Source organism: Apostichopus japonicus, chromosome 21, assembly GCF_037975245.1.
Source record: "Apostichopus japonicus isolate 1M-3 chromosome 21, ASM3797524v1, whole genome shotgun sequence".
Lineage (NCBI taxonomy): Eukaryota > Metazoa > Echinodermata > Holothuroidea > Aspidochirotida > Stichopodidae > Apostichopus > Apostichopus japonicus.
In genome coordinates, this window is record NC_092581.1 from 8,545,781 (window position 1) to 8,565,225 (window position 19,445).

Genomic DNA, 19,445 nt, shown 5'->3' on the forward strand with positions numbered 1-19,445 from the left:
TACATTAAATTTGCATAACTCGGTATTGCAAGCTGACTGTCAACACAGACATACAGTGAATGTCATTGTTGTCATCCAAATTCTTGGACTACGGCTCGGTCACTTTCTTCTGAAAGTACGATTGTTTGTCGCACCTTATTCTGGGTGATGGAGTACAGTAAATTCTAAGCAATAGTTGCCTGGGTTAATGTGTGCCTTTAGTCATGTTGAATTGCTTGAATGAACGTTTTCATTGAAGAAGTGCTGCTCACAGTCACAGTATGTCTAGCAGTGTTACTAGAAGTTATAAAGTAACAACTTGTTACTGGTACTACGGTTGTGATGGACATTGAAAGGTACACTATTTAAGTCTAGGCTACATCTCGTATGTACAACTCAAAATAAAACGCATTTGGTCCGCATGGCTCCATGATGACTGATTAAGTTATTATTCAATAGATTTCTGGATAAAAATGTCCATTTCAACCATTGTAATAATTTGAAAATTTGTAGTTTGAAATTTAGTAGTTTCAGAATATACCGTATACGAGTGTTGTTTTGTATGCAGCGGTGCTATGCAGGAATCTGCAAATTAGTGGCAAGGTTGACTCTGCCGAGGTGCATGTGTGACATCATGAAAACGTTGGATGGGGGTAATGCATAGAAACATGGCAACTTGCAAAGAGCATGGGTGGGATTTCATAGAAAACTTGTTTTCCTAGATACAGTATGGAGTTGAAAAAAACTTTTAAATTGTATCATCATGATTGTATATTTGGATGTTGGGCACTACTAAAGTGGCTCTATAACAGTTTTCCTTAAAAATGACCTGTTGCACAATGTTACTGGCTATACCTACAGTATAGTAAGCCTAGCAACTGCAACTCTTGCAAAATGTATACAGTATGTATGCTAACCCCTTTCATTAGTTTTTGGTGAGGTGGACAATTTAAAGAGAGATAAGCCCCAAACATAACATGCTGTACAGTAGGCGTAGTACACTAGTAACCGTGTTCTATTTCTGCTGTAAACAGTATCTCACAGTTGTTTAAAAAAGCCTTGCTGTTGACTGCCACATGATTAGTACCCAAAGGATGATTTGTCCTGAATTCTCCAGACTAGACCCCATCCCGAGTCCCCTCCCCCTCTTCCCTGGCCCCCCAAGAGGCTTTTAAGACCCAGAAAATAAGCTTTTCCTTTTCCTTACTTTTTCCAGATTTTCACTGTTTTCCATAATGCATGGGAACCATGTAAGGAAGAGATGGACTGGTGAAATGTGTCTCAGTGGTTTATAAGACTTACTTACTAAAAACATTGGGTTTAACTTTTGATATTTTTATCATAACTGTACGTTTTTATTTCATCTTCAAATGCCTTCTAGGTGAATTGTAATATGAAATGAGATTTGTGAAAAGAACATTTTAGAACTGAAAGAACATTTTATAAAACAAAGAGACAAGTTTTTAACCTATTTTTCTAAATTACCCATAACCCCAATATCTCCAAACATTCCTTATATTTGGCATTCTTCTATTTCCTGCATTTGCACACATCAAATGCTGGTACATAGCATGCAAGGAATTTGATGCATTCAGTGTTTGTATATGAAACACTAGCAGGTGTTTGCTAGCAACACAAATATCTGTTCACGCTTCAGTTGTTCACAACTGAAGCCACCTTGATTCTCAAAGAAACCTGTGAAGGCAGATAATACACACAATGGGCATAAAGCATGCAGTAGGCTACTGTTCAAAGGAATAGCTGAATGGTAAAGACTGTGATTCATCCAGTTGCTATCAATGGTCAAATACCTTCTTTAGAAATAATTGTTGATTGAAACCAATACATGAATTTGAAATGCACCCAGGTTTCTTTTGTTCTGAAAATTTCATTCAAATACAACCTCCATATGGTTATATAACCATATGGAAGTTAAATAATATATATTATTTCCCTGTTGAATAAGTGAGTGAAATATTACAAAGAGAGACTAAAACATTTCCAACTAAATTGCTGTGATGACATGATATGCTCTGTTGTTGCCTGCCATGGGTATTAAAAAATTTTTTTTTAAATTCCACCAAATTTGAAAAGTTCATTCTGTTTGTATCTTTGCCATTCAAAATGCTACGAGGATGTGATTTTGACATAAAGATGTAGAAAACTTCCAATATTTTCCAAAAACTTCCAGTATTTTTATTAAGCAATGAACTTCAGCCATCAGAATATTCCTATTAATTAGTGGCCAGCCAGTCTCCTGTAGTGTACAGTGTAAACTGAATACCCATAGAAAAGAGTGAACTAAACATGGCATCACCTGATGAAGTGAGAGATCGAGTTCCTCAGAGCTTTCCCATCTCTGCAGACCACCTTCTACATAAGTGCTTCCCATGTCTCGATTTCTGTTCAGAGGGTACCTCATCTCGAAGTCTGCCCCAAGATTGTAGCTTCCATTTGTTTGAGACATGTTTGAGGACTCATCGGGCTGTGGTCCTATGCGGTTTGATCGGATCGATACTTTGCTGGCACTGAGAGAAGTTTTGCTACCTGAGGGGACAGAGAAGAGAGATAACACAAATATAAGAGTATTTTGAATGCTAAAGTGTCCAAGTTACTATACTTTATGAACAAGAAACACTTACAGGTAGCCAATTTGAATGAAACGTTAAAATGATCCCGTTGGGAAATTTCCATGTTGAGAGAAGTGTACAACTTGAGGTTCAGTTAAATAGTCTTCTGTTTAAAGCAACTCCTTAAATCTCCAGTAACCATGACCGCTTCATTGCAGATCCCACAGAGACTCTTCCAAAACATTTAGGGACCTACAATTCATCATTTTAAACATAAGTTTTTGGATAACTAGGGTATTATCTCCTCATTGTTTTAATTAACATGATGATGATCACAGAGGTGTGCATACTGCACAGAACAGTAATTTCTTTGAGGGTATACAGTGCAGCTAGCAGGGACTGTAGATAAAGAATTGGCCACACAAAGTGACACATTCCTAGCCAACTAGTTTTCTTGGATGTCTTTGTGCCTTAATTAACATCATCCTTTACATTCTCTATACAGGAGAAATTGATTTGAATTATAAAATAGGTCAGTATGCTGGCAGCAAAGTGGTCATGTTTGATTTCCTCATCATGATAACATCCAAACAAACTGTAGGCTTAAGAAGTACTTACTGTAGGTACATGACTACTGTAGGTTATTGAATTTTCCTTTCATTGGAATTTAATCGGAGACTGTTGAAATATTTTCTTCAGGATTGCGCTTCTGTTTCCGAAGCAAATATGTATAGTCAGTTGGGGTAAAAAAAAACAAGGGGGTAGTTGGGGTAAAAAAAAACAACCCCTTTTATAGAAGGGGAATATTTAGCCAAAGTCCCAATTTATTTTGGGTGACAGTCCTACATGTCTAGTTTATTATTATATAATTTCTGGAACTCTATGTCACTTCACTGCCAATCACCGCTTCATAGAATCAAGGGAATGCTAAACTAGCAAAATTTTGAGTTTGTACCACATATCCAAACTTTCTCCTGCATACCCAGCTTATATGATGTGGCGATTATTCCAGCAGTTATAGCATAGTAGTTAGTGATATTACACTCCCCCATGGTAGAATTACTCCAACTTCATTCACGCTTCATGGGGGGGCCTTGTTTTTTTTACCCCTAAAAAATGATGCGAATGGGGTAAAAAAAAACAAGTACTTTCCGGCTCCAATGTACTCCCTATTTTGCCTGAATGGATAAATTTTTCCATAATGTTGATTTTAGAGGTAAGGCAAATAGTTTTCATGTCTGTGTTGTGTCAAAAATGTTAAATACTGTAATTAGGCAGAAGTAACTGAAATTGGCTCTACTCTAATGTTTCTACTATATTACACCACATTTGTGTAGCATCATATACACACTGTACAGTATGAATATGGCTGAGCATGACATATGACACGAGTCATCCATAATTTCGAATTAAGACAATTTTACAATTTTTTTCCTTTTTCATGTAAAGGTAGTAGCTCATACTTAGATGTAATTATATGCAAACACGATTTTAAGGTACATTCATGAAGAAAATAGCTGTTTTCTAGCACTGTTTTTTTTTACCCCAGCATTGTTTTTTTTTACCCCAAATTAAGCAAATTTTTGGGGTAAAAAAAAACAACATTTTTCGCCAAAAACGGCACTTTCCTTTTACAAAAAAGTTATTTTTGTTAGATTCTCTTTAAGAGAATCCCACTCCACACACTTGAACATCGGAACCGAAAAAATACCTCTTACTCATCAATTTTTAGAGCAAACTTTAGGTAAATTGTTTTTTTTTTACCCCACCTGACTATATTTGTCTTTTAACCAAAGAAGTGCCAGCGTGTGTGCAAAACCATGTTGGCATGAGTCCAGGGGCCCTGCCATATGGCCTTTGGAAGGAACAAAGGGGCAAAGCCCCTTAAAGCTTGCAATTTTCATCTGAAATCAGCTTTAAATTAGCAGAATTGTATAGTTAAATGGAAGGTCATTATAATTAATTAAAGAAAAAAAATAGAATCAAAATGTGAATGAATGGGTGGGATATATAATACTGTGCAACCCTACCATAAATATCAATATATTGATTTCACAAAATGAAAATAGCAACCGCAACGCTGGGGAGGCAAAGACCATACACTGTAGCTTGAGAGCCAAACTGAGAGTGTAGCGGTGCAAAGACCATACACTGTAGCTTGAGGGCCAGACTGAGAGTGTAGCGGTGCAAAGACCTTACACTGTAGCTTGAGAGAGAGACTGAGAGTGTAGCGGTGCAAAGACCTTACACTGTAGCTTGAGGGCCAGACTGAGAGTGTAACGGTGCAAAGACCTTACACTGTAGCTTGGGGGCCAGACTGAGAGTGTAGCGGTGCAAAGACCATACACTGTAGCTTGAGGGCCAGACTGAGAGTGTAGCGGTGCAAAGACCTTACACTGTACAGGTAGCTTGAGAGAGAGACTGAGAGTGTAGCAGTGCAAAGACCTTACACTGTAGCTTGAGAGCCCGTCTGAGAGTGTAGCGGTGCAAAGACCTTACACTGTAGCTTGAGGGCCAGACTGAGAGTGTAGCGGTGCAAAGACCTTACACTGTAGCTTGAGGGCCAGACTGAGAGTGTAACGGTGCAAAGACCTTACACTGTAGCTTGGGGGCCAGACTGAGAGTGTAGCGGTGCAAAGACCATACACTGTAGCTTGAGGGCCAGACTGAGAGTGTAGCGGTGCAAAGACCTTACACTGTAGCTTGAGGGCCAGACTGAGAGTGTAACGGTGCAAAGACCTTACACTGTAGCTTGGGGGCCAGACTGAGAGTGTAGCGGTGCAAAGACCATACACTGTAGCTTGAGGGCCAGACTGAGAGTGTAGCGGTGCAAAGACCTTACACTGTAGCTTGAGGGCCAGACTGAGAGTACAGCGGTGCAAAGACCTTACACTGTAGCTTGGGGGCCATACTGAGAGTGTAGCGGTGCAAAGACCATACACTATAGCTTGAGGGCCAGACTGAGAGTGTAGCGTTCTTCGAAGGCTAGAATTAGGTCTCAAAAGGCTAGAAGGTTGTATGCCATTCTCCTAGGCCTACAACATACGGTAGCTACTGTAGTTTGTAATAGTCGCGTTTCTTTGCATTTCAAATATCAATTGAGATATGCTTACTGAATCGGTATTCATATTGTAGATCTACAAAAACAGTGCTATTACTACTGACAATAATCAGGTATGAATATTGCGCAGAATCAGTTTCTGCCCAAAATAGCATGTTATAGCATTTGAAAAAGTGTGAAAAGGAACTCAAGAGAACCATCTGGCAGGAAACTTTGGGGGCCTACTTGTGGAATGGTAGAACTATGCTGAATTGTATTAAGCAATAATTAGTCATAGTAAAGTGTGGATGTTATTACAACGTGACTGGGGAATTAATCTGTTTGTCCCTGCGTTGACCTTTTGTCCACATGTGCTACTGTACATATATGAATTGATGAGGATCTGAACATGGTTGGTTATATACTCAGTACAAGCAATAGATTTCATCAAGAATGTTTAGTTCTGGACTACGGGGAGTGGTAAGGTACACAAGATAAACGGAAGCAGCGGGAATATCCTTGAGTTTGTGTGGATTATCTGGGTAGGTATTTTTATTGGGTACTATTTTTACCGGGCACTCAAGTTTTTTCCAGGTCTGGTATTTTGGTATGGATATTCTTTTATGACAGATTTCAATATTGTCGGTATGGGTATGAATGCAATACCGGCAGGTCCAGGTACAGTATACCTGGTATATATCCATAATCAATATACTGATGCACCCTAGTGCAACCAACTCAAAACTTAATTGTCTTTATACAAATTTTGCAGACTCATTATTGAACAAGATTGATGAGCTTCAACAGGAAATTTATACCCAGCATCGGACTGACCTTATTGGCATTACAGAAGGATTGCCAAAGAATAGGAATTATATATTATAATACAAATTCACCAGAGTTCAGATTGAACAGCTTTGAGCCATTTCCTGGGGTGGCTATGGCAGAGGTGTTTGTATTTTTGTTAAGAATGGAATCAAAGCTGCTGTATAGTAGCTAACACTAAGGGTGTGACCGTTTAAACGGTTAACCGTTTAACTGGCCGCAAATGCGCTATCCGCTTAGAAAATCACAAAACGTATTAAACAGATTTTTTTCTTTTAATTTCAAATACATTTTAAACATGTATAAAAAATTATTTAAAAATATGTAAAGAACTGAGTAATGTACTGCAAACTATCAATAAAACACAGAAAAACAATGTTCTCAGCAAACCTGTAAGTCACACACAAGTACAGGTAGGGTTGGGCGATATTAGCTTTTTACCGTCACGATAAATATTGTACGTTAAAACATTATCGCAATATTTTGATAATTACGATAATTTTTCCCCTAACAGAATTAGCGTAAATGTCGAGCTTTGAGTGGACAGAGAAAGAGAGATATGGAGGGGACATGTATTCAAAGGGAATATCTGAAAAACCTTACGATATTTTTCACAAATGTTGATACTTAGATAAGTGCTTCCTCACAATCAACGAGCCGCCCCAAAATTCGCTCCGCTTACGTAAAACTATATAACACTTGGAAAACCCAAGTTTTTACACACATAATTCCCACTGACATTGGTCACATTCGAACTTGCCCAAGTTCATCGCACCATGGGAACGACACAACACATTGAACATGATGTTACATTTTCCTGCCATCTGAATGCCGAGTGTAAATTTTGGTGTAATATGCAAATTATGAATGGTACTGTGCTGTGCGGTTAAAACTTAACCCTAACGCATGGAACGATGCTGCAGTAGTTCCTTCATTTAAGAAAGGAAAAAAGTCTGAGAGCTTTGTACAGTAAGTACCAACCAGTTAGCTTTATAACCTCTGTTGTGAGCAATGTATGGAACATATCATTGGACAACGCCTAATTTTCATTCTAAATGGGAACAGTTTACTGTCTACAGTAATTGTTAATTTGGATTTAGGGAAGATCTTGTGCCTTACAACGTACTGCAGGATGTGTTAGACGATGATGGACTGTCCTTTGATACTACTGTATGTACCTGGACTTTGCTCAAGCCTTTGACTTCCTCATAGACCACTTTTACATAAACTCTCACCATATGGTATCAAAGGTAAACATATACAGTACATGTACACTACTGGATCAAGAGTTTTCTTACTGATCGTAGACAGAGGGCACTGTAGATCAATAGCGAGTCTTCGGAATGGCGTGAAGTCAATGACTGAGTTCCACAAGGGTGTGTTTTAGGTCCAGTTTTGTTTTTGATCTATACATCAATGACCTATCAGAAGTTGTGAGTAATAACGAAAGGATGTTTGCTGATGATACAATAATTTATTCTACGGACAATGATAGAGCAGTTCTGCAACATGATGTTTACAATTTGCAACACTGGTCTCAAGTGTGGCAGCTTTACTTTAATATTTGTAAATTTAATGTTATTCATTTTGGAAGGAACAGTCCTAAACATCATTATTTTACCATGATGATAGTGGAACTAAATAACATCTATTAAAGGCCCGGTCACACTACAGCGATATTTTATCGGAATACGGTCCGATTTTTCCGATTTTAGGACGAAGAGTGAGGTTTGTGGTAGTGAATGTAATGAATACAGTGGAATATTCGAATACCTACTCCAAATCTGAGGGGTTCTGGAACAGACTACATTCTAAAGTGACGTCACATCGAAAAACGATAAAAATCGGAAGAGAAATCGGATAGCTAACCGATAAAAGGAAACGGAGTCAATATCAAAAGTTAGGAGATGGCTATTCCACATCGGAATGGCTCAACAGATAGCAAATCTGTTTCGATTCCTCTGGGAAAATCGGATAGTATTCCGATAAAAAATCGGTATAGTGTGACCGGGCCTTTACACAGCGGAAATGAAGAGAAAGATCTGGGGGTGTTACTTCAGAATTCCTTAAATTTTAGCAAGAACATTTCTACCACTTGAGTTGAACAAAGTAAAAAGCATGCTGGGTTTGATTAAGAGGTCTATTCCAGCTGTAGATATATTTTACTTTAGAACTATATTACAGTACCTTATACAAAGCACTTGAGAGGCCACATCTGGAAATGTGTATGTTATTTGGTTCCCATTAGGACATAAACAGTATCGAGAGTGTTCAACGTAGAGCTACACTTTGTCTTGTGCCTGGTCTGGAGACCTATGATTATTGTGACAGGTTACATGCACTCAAGTTACCTACATTAGCATGCCGAAGAAAGGTGATCTAATTCAAACTTATATGATGATTGTTCATTGTTGGGAGAAAATTTCGTGTAGCAAATTGTTAACTTAGATTAGTTTGCCAAAACCAGAGGGCATAGGCTAGCTACATGATTGCCAAGTTTTATTGCAAGTCAATGACAATTCACCAATCTTGTCTTTAACTACAATTCAGTCTATCCATCGAACCATCACATTTGAAGACGGTGTACCTACAGTACGTATCCTTGCACAAGATTCAAAGAAAGTTTAACCAATACATTCCTGTACACCAGGGTAAAATCCGTTCCTTAAATGTAACTTACCGCCATAGGTTTCGAGCCTTTTCCGCCATGGATCGAAATCTACGGCGGAAAGGTACAGTACAGTATGTCGGATTGTCGGTACGTACAGTACCTATGGCCAGCGCGGAATGGCACTGGATCCGTTATTATTACTGTTACTAGTATAATACAGTGTTAGGCAGCCTGTTAATTGGTAGAAATTGACCCCAAAAATATGGGCAGATAGGCGCTCAAAGTTGACCACACAGTAATTATTATTAATCAATTACCGCAAATTAGCCCTTGAAAGTTTTATGACATGTCTCCTATCGCATGCTGCAGTATTTATTGTTCTTATTCAAAATTGATTAGATACTTCATGAAAACCTCACCAGCTGATTCAGAGGCAGGAGATTGAACAAGGTATACGTTGTCAACGTTCTCTCTCGGTACGTCAGCTGGGAAGACTGGTTCGGGGACGATCGAAGAATCCACTGTTTCCCCTTTCTCAAGACACTCTAAATAGTTTCGATTATCAAGCTCCAGTTTGATAAAAGGATTACTTTACACTATTTAAAGACGACGTCACTGTACCTAATCAAATCAAACTCCAAAGTTCACTTTTACGTGGTGTGAAGATCGGCTGTTAGTAAATACTGCAGAACTGGCCGTCTGAGTTGAGTTTTAAGCGGTGGCGGCTAGGCCTACTGTCAATTTTCTGTGAAGAAATAACAGAGGGCGAACTTTTGGTTTAGTTCAGTTTCGATACCGGTGTGAAGTTAGATACTTATTCCCCCACCCCGTTCCTCGTTCGACATTCGCGAATGAGTAACTGCGACCTTTCAGTTACGTATTCGGCAATGGTATCGACTTAAAACCTCTGGCAAGACAAAAGCTTTCTTACAAGATGTTCAACATTTGGTCGTGGAAAGAGGTTGATCTATGGGTCATATAAACTCTAAAGACTATGTAGAAGGGTACCATAATGCATCTTACCCGGTCCAAAGAGTGCTTGACCAATTAATATGACCACTAAATCAACAATTTTTTAAATGAATGTAACGGGAACTGAAATAAAAACATTTGGGCCCTAATCAAGACTAGCACGCCTTGGACCACTAATCAATGGGTCATATGAATTCTTAACACATTGTAGAAGGATACCATACTGCGTCTTGCCCGGTCCAAAGAGTGCTTGACCAATTAAATTGACCACTAAATCAACAATTTTTTAATGAATGTAACGAGAACTGAAATAAAAACATTTGGGCTCTAATCAAGACTAGCACGCCTTGGACCACCTAACCAATGGGTCATATGAATTCTTAACACATTGTAGAAGGATACCATAATGCATATTGCCCGGTCCAAAGAGTGCTTGACCAATTAATATGACCACTAAATCAACAATTTTTTAAATGAATGTAACGGGAACTGAAATAAAAACATTTGGGCCCTAATCAAGACTAGCACGCCTTGGACCACCTAACCAATGGGTCATATGAATTCTTAACACATTGTAGAAGGATACCATACTGCGCCTTGCCCGGTCCAAAGAGTGCTTGACCAATTAAAATGACCACTAAATCAACAATTTTTTAAATGCATGTAACGTGAACTGAAATAAAAACATTTGGGCCCTAATCAAAACCAGCACGCCTTGGACCACCCAACCAATGGGTCACATGAACTCTAAAGGCATTGTAGAAGGGTAAAATGATGCGTCTTGCCCGGTCCAAAGAGTGCTTGCCCAATTTAAATGACCACTAAATCATTTCTTCTTTAATGAGTGTAACGGGACCACGAAAGAGCTTTTGGCCCTAATCCATGCAGCACGCCTTGGATCACCAAACCGATGCGTAACATGAACTATAAGGATATTGTAGAAGAGTACCATCGTGCGTCTTGCCCGGTCCAAAGAATGCTTGACCAGTTTAAATGACCACTAAATCTTTACTGCTTTAATGAGCGTAACGGGACCACGAAAAAGCTTTGGGCCCTAATCCATGCAGCACGCCTTGGATCACCAAACCGATGGGTAACATGAACTCTAACGATATTGTAGAAGAGTACCATCGTGCGTCTTACCCGGTCTAAAGAGTGCTTGACCAATTTAAATGACCATTAAATCATTACTTCTTTAATGAGTGTAACGGGATCACGAAAAAGCGTTGGGCCCTAATCCATGCGGCACGCCTTGGATCACTAAACCGATGGTTAACATGAACTCTAAGGATATTGTAAAAGAGTAACATAATGCCTCTTGCCCTGTCCAAAGAATGCTAGACCAGTTTAAATGACCACTAAATCTTTACTGCTTTAATGAGTGTAACGGGACCACGAAAGAGCTTTTGGCCCTAATCCATGCAGCACGCCTTGGATCACCAAACCGATGGGTAACATGAACTCTAAGGATATTGTAGAAGAGTACCATCGTGCGTCTTGCCCGGTCCAAAGAATGCTTGACCAGTTTAAATGACCACTAAATCTTTACTGCTTTAATGAGCGTAACGGGATCACGAAAAAGCGTTGGGCCCTAATCCATGCGGCACGCCTTGGATCACCAAACCGATGGGTAACATGAACTCTAAGGATATTGTAAAAGAGTACCATCGTGCGTCTTGCCCTGTCCAAAGAATGCTAGACCAATTTAAATGACAACTAAATCATTACATCTTTTATGAGTGTAACGAGACCACGAAAACGGTTTGGGCCCTAATCCATGGAGCACGCATTGGATCACCAAACCAATGGGTAACATGAACTCTAAGGACATTGTAGAAGAGTACCATAATGCGTCTTGCCCAGTCCAAAGAGTGCTTGAAATTAAACTGACCACTAAATCATCACTTCGTTAATGAATGTAACTGGACCTGTAAACAATCTTTAGGCCCAGTCAAGACCAGCACGCCTTGAACCACCCAACCAATGGGTCATATGACTTTTAAAGACATTGGAGAAGGGTACCATAATGCGTCTTGCCCGGTGCAAAGAGTGCTTGACCAATTAAAAATAAAAATCATAACTTTTTTAAATGAATCTAATGGGACCTGTATAAAAAACTTTTAGGCCCCAAGCACAACCAGCACGCCTTGGACCACCTAACCAATGGGTCATATGAACTGTAATGGCAATGTAAAACTGAACCATCATGCGTCTTGCCCGGTCCAAAGAATGCTTGACCAATTAAACTGACCACTAAATCATCACTTCGTTAATGAATGTAGATGGACCTGAAAACAATCTTTAGGCCCCAGTCAAGACCAGCACGCCTTAGACCACCCAACCAATAGGTCATATGAATTCTTAGGACATTGTAGAAGGGTACCATAATGCGCCTTGCCCGGTCCAAAGAGTGCTTGACCAATTAAACTGACCACTAAATCATCACTTCATAAATGAATGTAACGGGACCTAACAAAAAAGCGTAAGGCCATAATTCAAACCAGCACGCCTCGGACCACCCATCCAATAGGTCATATGAATTCTAAGGACATAGTTGGAGAGTCCCATAGTGCGTCTTATACACGGTCCAAAGAGTATTTGACCAATACAAATGACTAATGCACAATCATTATGCAGCAGATTTATCAATATCTTCTTTTTTGAAGTTTACTCTACGTGTGTACCAGTATGGTGATACAAAACAAAAGCAACACCTTTGGCGGGCAAGTTTAATGCTAATTGGTGCTTTACGATCATCAGCATACAATGTTTCCTTCCAATCCAGGAGAAACACACGCGCACTCTTTTTGGGGGGGGGGGGGCGCACCTTAGCGCAACTCCATTTCTCAGAATGAAGTGGTTTCTGTAGACTGGCAACGCAATGAAAACCGTTTTTTTTCGTTCATAGAACATAATTTCATTTCTTTTATTCGTTTGACACGTCACATATTTACAGATTTAAAGAATAGAGAAGTTTTCTTGCCTCTCTCCTTGAAAGTGTTTGTGAACGCTGTTACCCCCTTCGTAGATTATGAAAGATTGCACTGCTACATTCTAGAGCTGACAGAGACGATCAGTCATCTCGGGCCAAGCGGAGATAAACTTACATTAATAGTTTATTTAGATAAATAGTCTTCAAGTGAAATAGTTCTACCCAGACATATATTTTATGCCGAAATCCCTTTCTGATTTATTTATCATCTCCATTAGTCACAGTTGGTAATGAACCAATCCAAGTTACCATATAGTGCCATTCTATGCATTTTGATTTTATCGTGTTCCCGTGTGCTTGTCCTTTCTCTTAGCGATTTTTCAATAGAAAGTGTCTGTTGGAGTGTAGAGGGCAGATCCACCATAAGAAGTTTCACTGGGTTTATTCCAACTAAACATAGACCAGAGTCAGTTTGAGTTTTTAGTAAATTTCCTTTTATTCAGTTTTAACTAAATATTAATTATAACTTCCATAATCTATAGCTATACACATTTTACTCAATACACAAGATACATTCAATCCATTATCAAAAGTGCCAGATTTTAGGTCAATTTCGCGTTTGTTAAATTAAATCAAAATTTCACTTTCTAATCACTAATGTAATAATTCTTAGGTAAATATAAATAAGGCTATTTGCTGAGTCAATTATGGAAGTATAGAAGTCAGGAGAAATATTACATGCTTAATATCCACCCTCCCCCACCCCTCCCCATTTATTCTCTGATTGGATTGAAATGTACTTGCAGAAGAGAAATTTTCATGCCAAAATTACTTTAATCTGGTAGAATTGATACACTTTTTCCAATCTATGTGCAAAGATGTTCCATTTCACTATTACTCAATACTTCATAAGACAAATGTCAAGGAGCGGAACAAAGGACTATGCGTTCTGATTGTAATTGAAAGATTCATTCAGGATGTTTGTTAGAAGTTTTCTCTCGTAAAAGAGCGCTTGAACATTAGGCTCGAACTAATTGATACCGATGTACGAACTGACTGCCTACCATGTCCATGGAATTCATGGAGTTCATATTTATCATAGCGTGAATGCTCCCTTGCGTAGAACCATTAAATTTCTTAAGTGATAGATAACTGAAAGAATCTGCAGCATGTTGATAGTTTAACTGCTTTTTCGCATTTGTATTCCCAAATGAATTCAATATCGGAAATAGTCACAATTTTCTACTATCCTTCTACGAATGTCTCTAACCCACGTTAGGAGAGTTAAAATGATATTGTTCAATGCTTGGACGTTACTGCATGTACGCATGGTAGGCCTAGGGGATGGTTTATTACTTTGATTGTTTGTCCGGCTGTAAGCTTCAGTTGAGCTTTTATGACAGCGCATGCCTGCTACAAGCCTGCTACAAGCCTGCTACAGCCTTGCTACAGCCCTGGAAAGATGCTGTCGCTTTATGCCATTGTGTTCAAATAACTGCCACATTGTAAATTTCCCCTTTGATTAGGCTGAAATTTCGTAAGTGATTTGCGCAAGTTAAAGTGTTATATAGGCTGACATATCAATGAATTCGCAAGTCATTTAGAGGTAACTTTCTAAAATTGTAAAAACTTTCCTACAGAATTTGGCCATATATAGACATGCGGCCATTAATTGGAATGCACTTAAAACGAGTTCTCTTTTTTTCATTCCTTGGGGGTCCAAAGTGCAATTTGTAATGCTATCGGTTGACACTAAACGTACAATACATAACATATGAGATGGACATTAATTTAAGAAGTGATGATGTAGTGGTCAATTTAATTGGTCAAGCACTTTCTGGACCGGGTTCGAAGCATTATGGTACTCTTCTGCAATTTCATTAGAGTTCATGTTTCCCATCGGTTTGGTGATCTAAGGCGTGCTGGATGGATTAGTGCATAATGCTTTTTCGTGGTCCCGTTACATTCATTTAAGAAGTAATGATTTAGTGGTCATTTTAATTAACCAAGCACTCTTTGGACCGGGCAAGACGCATTATTGTAACCTTCTACAATGTCTTAAGAACGAATATGCCCCATTGGTTACATGGTCCAAGGCGTGCTAGTCTCGATGAGGGCCTAAAGTGATTTTTCAGGTCCCGTTACATTAATATAAGAAATGATGAAGTAGTGGTCATTTTAATTGGTCAAGCACTCTTTGGACCGGTCAAGACGCATTATGGTATACTTCTACAATGTCTTTAGAATTCATATGACCCATTGGTTGGGTGGTCCAAGGCGTGCTGGTCTTGACTGGGGCCTACAAAAAAATTCAGGTCCCGTTACATTCATTTACGAAATGATGATTTAGTGAACATTTTAATTGGTCAAGCACTCTTTGGACCGGGAAAGACGCATAATGGTACTGTTCTACATTGTCATTAGAGTTCATATGACCCATTGGTTGGGTGGTTCAAGGCGTTCTTGATTTGATTAGGGCCTTAAGGAGTTTTTCAGGTCCCGTTACAATCATTTACGAAGTGATGATTTAGTAATCAGTTTAATTTCAAGCACTCTTTGGACCGGGCAAGACGCATTCTGGTACTCTTCTACAATGTCCTTAGAGTTCATTTTACCCATTGGTTTGGTGATCCAAGTTGTGCTCCATGGATTAGGGCCAAAAGCTTTTTCGTGGTCCCGTTACACTCATTAAAGAAGTAATGATTTAGTGGTCATTTAAATTGGTCAAGCACTCCTTGGACCGGGCAAGACGCATTACGGTACTCTTCTACAATGTCTTTAGAATTCATATGACCTATTGGTTGGGTGGTCCAAGTCGTGCTGGTCTTGACTGGGGCCTACAAAAAATTCAGGTCCAGTTACATTCATTTACGAAATGATGATTTAGTGAACATTTAAATTGGTCAAGCACTCTTTGGACCGGGAAAGACGCATAATGGTACTGTTCTACATTGTCATTAGAGTTCATATGACCCATTGGTTGGGTGGTTCAAGGCGTGCTTGTTTTGATTAGGGCCTTAAGGAGTTTTTCAGGTCCCGTTACAATCATTTACGAAGTGACGATTTAGTGGTGAGTTTATTTCAAGCACTTTTTGGACCGGGCAAGACGCATTCTGGTACTCTTCTACAATGTCCTTAGAGTTCATTTTACCCATTGGTTTGGTGATCCAAGGCGTGCTCCATGGATTAGGGCCCAAACCGTTTTCGTGGTCCCGTTACACTCATTAAAGAAGTAATGATTTAGTGGTCATTTAAATTGGTCAAGCACTCTTTGGACCGGGCAAGACGCATTGTGGTACTCTTCTAGAATGTCCTTAGAGTTCATATGACCCATTGGTTTGGTGATCCAAGGCGTGCTGCATGGATTAGGGCCAAAAGCTTTTTCGTGGTCCCGTTACAATCATTAAAGAAGTAATGATTTGGTTGTCATTTAAATTGGTCAAGCACTCTTTGGACCGGGCAAGACGCATTACGGTACTCTTCTACAATGTCCTTAGAGTTCATGTTACCAATCGGTTTGGTGATCCAAGGCGTGCTGCATGGATTAGGGCCCAAAGCTTTTTCGTGGTCCAGTTACACTCATTAAAGAAGTAATGATTTAATGGTCATTTAAATTGGTCAAGCACTCTTTGGACCGGGCAAGACGCATTCTGGTACTCTTCTAGAATGTCCTTAGAGTTTATGTTACCAATCGGTTTGGGGTCCATTGCGTGTTGGTTGTGCTTGGGGCCTAAAAGGTTTTTTTTCAGTTCCCGTTACATTCATTTAAAAAATTGTTGGTTTAGTGGTCACTTTAATTAGTCAAGCACTCTTTGGACCGGGCAAGACGCATTATGGTACCCTTCTACAATGTCTTAAGAATTCATATGACCCATTGGTTGGGTGGTCCAAGGCATGCTAGTCTTGATTAGGGCCTAAAGTGATTTTTTCAGGTCTCGTTTCATTCATTTAAGAACTGATCAAGTAGTGGTCATTTTAGTTGGTCAAGAACTCTTTGGACGGGACAAGATGCATTATGGTACCCTTCTACATTGTAATTAGAGTTCATATGACCCATAGATAAACCTCTTACCACCACCAAATGTTGAAAATCTTGTAAGAAAGCTTTCGTCTTGACATAGGTGTTACGTCGATACCATTGTCGAATAAGTAACTGAATAGCAGTTACTCATTCGCGAATGTCAACGAGGAACGAGGAATAAGTATCACTTCACGCCGGTAGTTTCGATGATCCATCATGACTTTGGTGACCGTTGTAGGCCAGGGACTTAGCTAAGGCCTGATGATTGGGGCGGGGGGGGGGGTGTAATGGCTGAAATTCCAACTGGATGGCTTTTGGAGCCAGAATATTCCGACTGCTGCCTTGTATTCCCCCGCCCTACTCGTCAACGATACGGTCAGTGTCAGCCAGACACCCCATCTTTCGCGACTGCACTTTTGTTCCGAACTTTTTTCGATACATTTGTACCACTGGCCCTCACTTCACAAACTTATTAATCACTCTGGTTAAGCAAGTTCTTTGCAGAAAAATGTTAAATTGACGAGATACGATAAGTTTTCAATAAATCATTTTAATGAAACTTTTTCAATTGCTCAGATGGAATGAAGTGAACAATTGAACATTTTGCAGCAAAATGTCCAGTTGACGAGATATGATAAGTTGTTAATTAAACATATTGCAGAAAATTTTTCAATTGCTCAGTTCAAGCAACTGAGCAATCCAATATTTTTCTGATTTTTGATAAGATTTCATCTTGTTATCTAAACAATTTACTGAAAAATGTCAACTTATGGGGCAAAGTTTTTCTTATGTTGATGGCGATTTTGCTTCCGTAGATTAGCTTTGGGTGTTTTAATTGCACACCACAGAGACAATATATATATATATATCCTGATCTTACGTGAAGCTAGCGAACAGGGTCAACCCACCCAATAGCAAAATTGGTACATAAATAAACCGAATTGAAGCTGGCGAACGTTGTATAGTAGTTCTATTAGGCATTTGTATTCAAAATCATACGAAGTTTTGTATGGTAGAGTATAAGGATCGCGACATACAATTTCTCAAAGTGGCAAAGGAAAGCGTGGTAAATATGACTGATTAAAGGTCAATTTTGGAGGGAAAATTTTTGGAGGGAAATTTAGGTCATTCACAATCACAGGAATATATAAATAGGCCTAGGTAAATAAGAGTGCGACAGTCGGAAATTCCGACTGTCGCACTCAAATTTCCAACTATCGTCAGTTTTACCAAGATTGTGGGGGGGGGGGGATGACACCCAACACCCCCCTCTAGAACATCCCTGGTGGGAGTATGTGTATATGTGTTTATATATATATATATATATATATATATATATATATATATATATAATTATATATATAATTATATATAATATAATATATAATTTATATTCATTTCATATCGGGCTGAAAGTTTTTTCACTGTTCTTGATTTTCCAACCCAGCTTAAATTATCATCAGATTCTTCTACCGCCGAAGACATGTTGAAGGATTCAAACGTTGTTCTGTCCGAGGAATTATTTTAATTTTTTCATCAATAATGACACTGTATTATTCTGTATTGTATACAAAAAAATAATCTATATAGATTTACACATTATAGGCTATTGAATTCTTGCTTGCTATTCTGGGGAATTGTGACTCTATATTTATTGGACTGGTGAGGCGGGGGAAGGCTGGGGGAGGGCCTGCAGCCCCCCCCCCCACCATAAACAAATATTTTTGTGAAATTCGGGCAATATGCTGAGATTTTGTCGGGCACCTAATGAAAGAAAAATATATTGTGTTTTTCAATGGTTAAACTGATATTATAATTATCATTACTATTGTAAAAACTTGCCCAAAAAGGATAACCAATGGAATAGTTATAACACGGTAAATGATTGTATGTAATTGGCATGCGATGTAATAACCGATGCATGCCTATATGTTATTTATTTTAAGATGTTGAAAAAATTTGGTTTTATTTTTCGGGCAAGTCGTTACAGCCCCCATATCAAATTGGGCTCCTTACGCCTATGAGCGCTGGTACAAGTCTGCTATACATGTTGAGTCTTTTTTTTATTCACTGACAACATTGTGCTTTTTGCACTTTATTCATTCGATACTAATTATGTTACATACGTCAGTAAGTTGTGATACCCACTTACTATCCATAGGGTTCCTTAATCCTAGGTATTGGGCAACTAACTATCCAGAGTGTCTATTGTGTTAAGACGGGCTTAGCCCAAGTCTCTATGAGAACATTTTTATAATTATTATATTGATCACACGCGCTGTACAATGAGTGCTTTGTAACCAAGGTGTAACCTGCAATGTGGGATACTATAATAAAAAAATAAAACATGTATCTAAAGCAACCTCTGTTTGGTTGACAAAAGTATTTGAGGAAAAGATTGGAGCTCCAATGGTGATCTCCGAGACGACGCTCAATGAAGCTAAACATGTAGGCGGCGTTTTTAAAGAAAAATGTTATGATTAACTCTTATATTA

The 19,445-nt window shown here is 38.9% G+C and overlaps 1 protein-coding gene across 5 annotated transcripts in view; it reads right to left on the reverse strand.

Annotated features, from left to right (window-relative positions):
* Nucleotides 1-9,740, reverse strand: part of LOC139962626 (transient receptor potential cation channel subfamily A member 1 homolog) — a 59,244-nt gene extending 49,504 nt beyond the window's left edge. For 4 of the 5 annotated variants that reach the window (XM_071962781.1, XM_071962778.1, XM_071962779.1 and 1 more), the window contains exons 1-2: nucleotides 9,445-9,740; nucleotides 2,297-2,526 (exon numbers count right to left, since the gene is read on the reverse strand). In XM_071962781.1, coding sequence (XP_071818882.1) covers nucleotides 2,297-2,446 — 150 coding nt within the window. In that variant the 5' untranslated portion in view covers nucleotides 2,447-2,526; nucleotides 9,445-9,740. Of the gene's footprint in view, nucleotides 1-2,296; nucleotides 2,527-7,712; nucleotides 7,825-9,444 lie in introns of those variants that run through there. The other variant, XM_071962777.1, reaches the window with a different exon arrangement.
* Nucleotides 9,741-19,445: the final 9,705 nt, after the last annotated feature.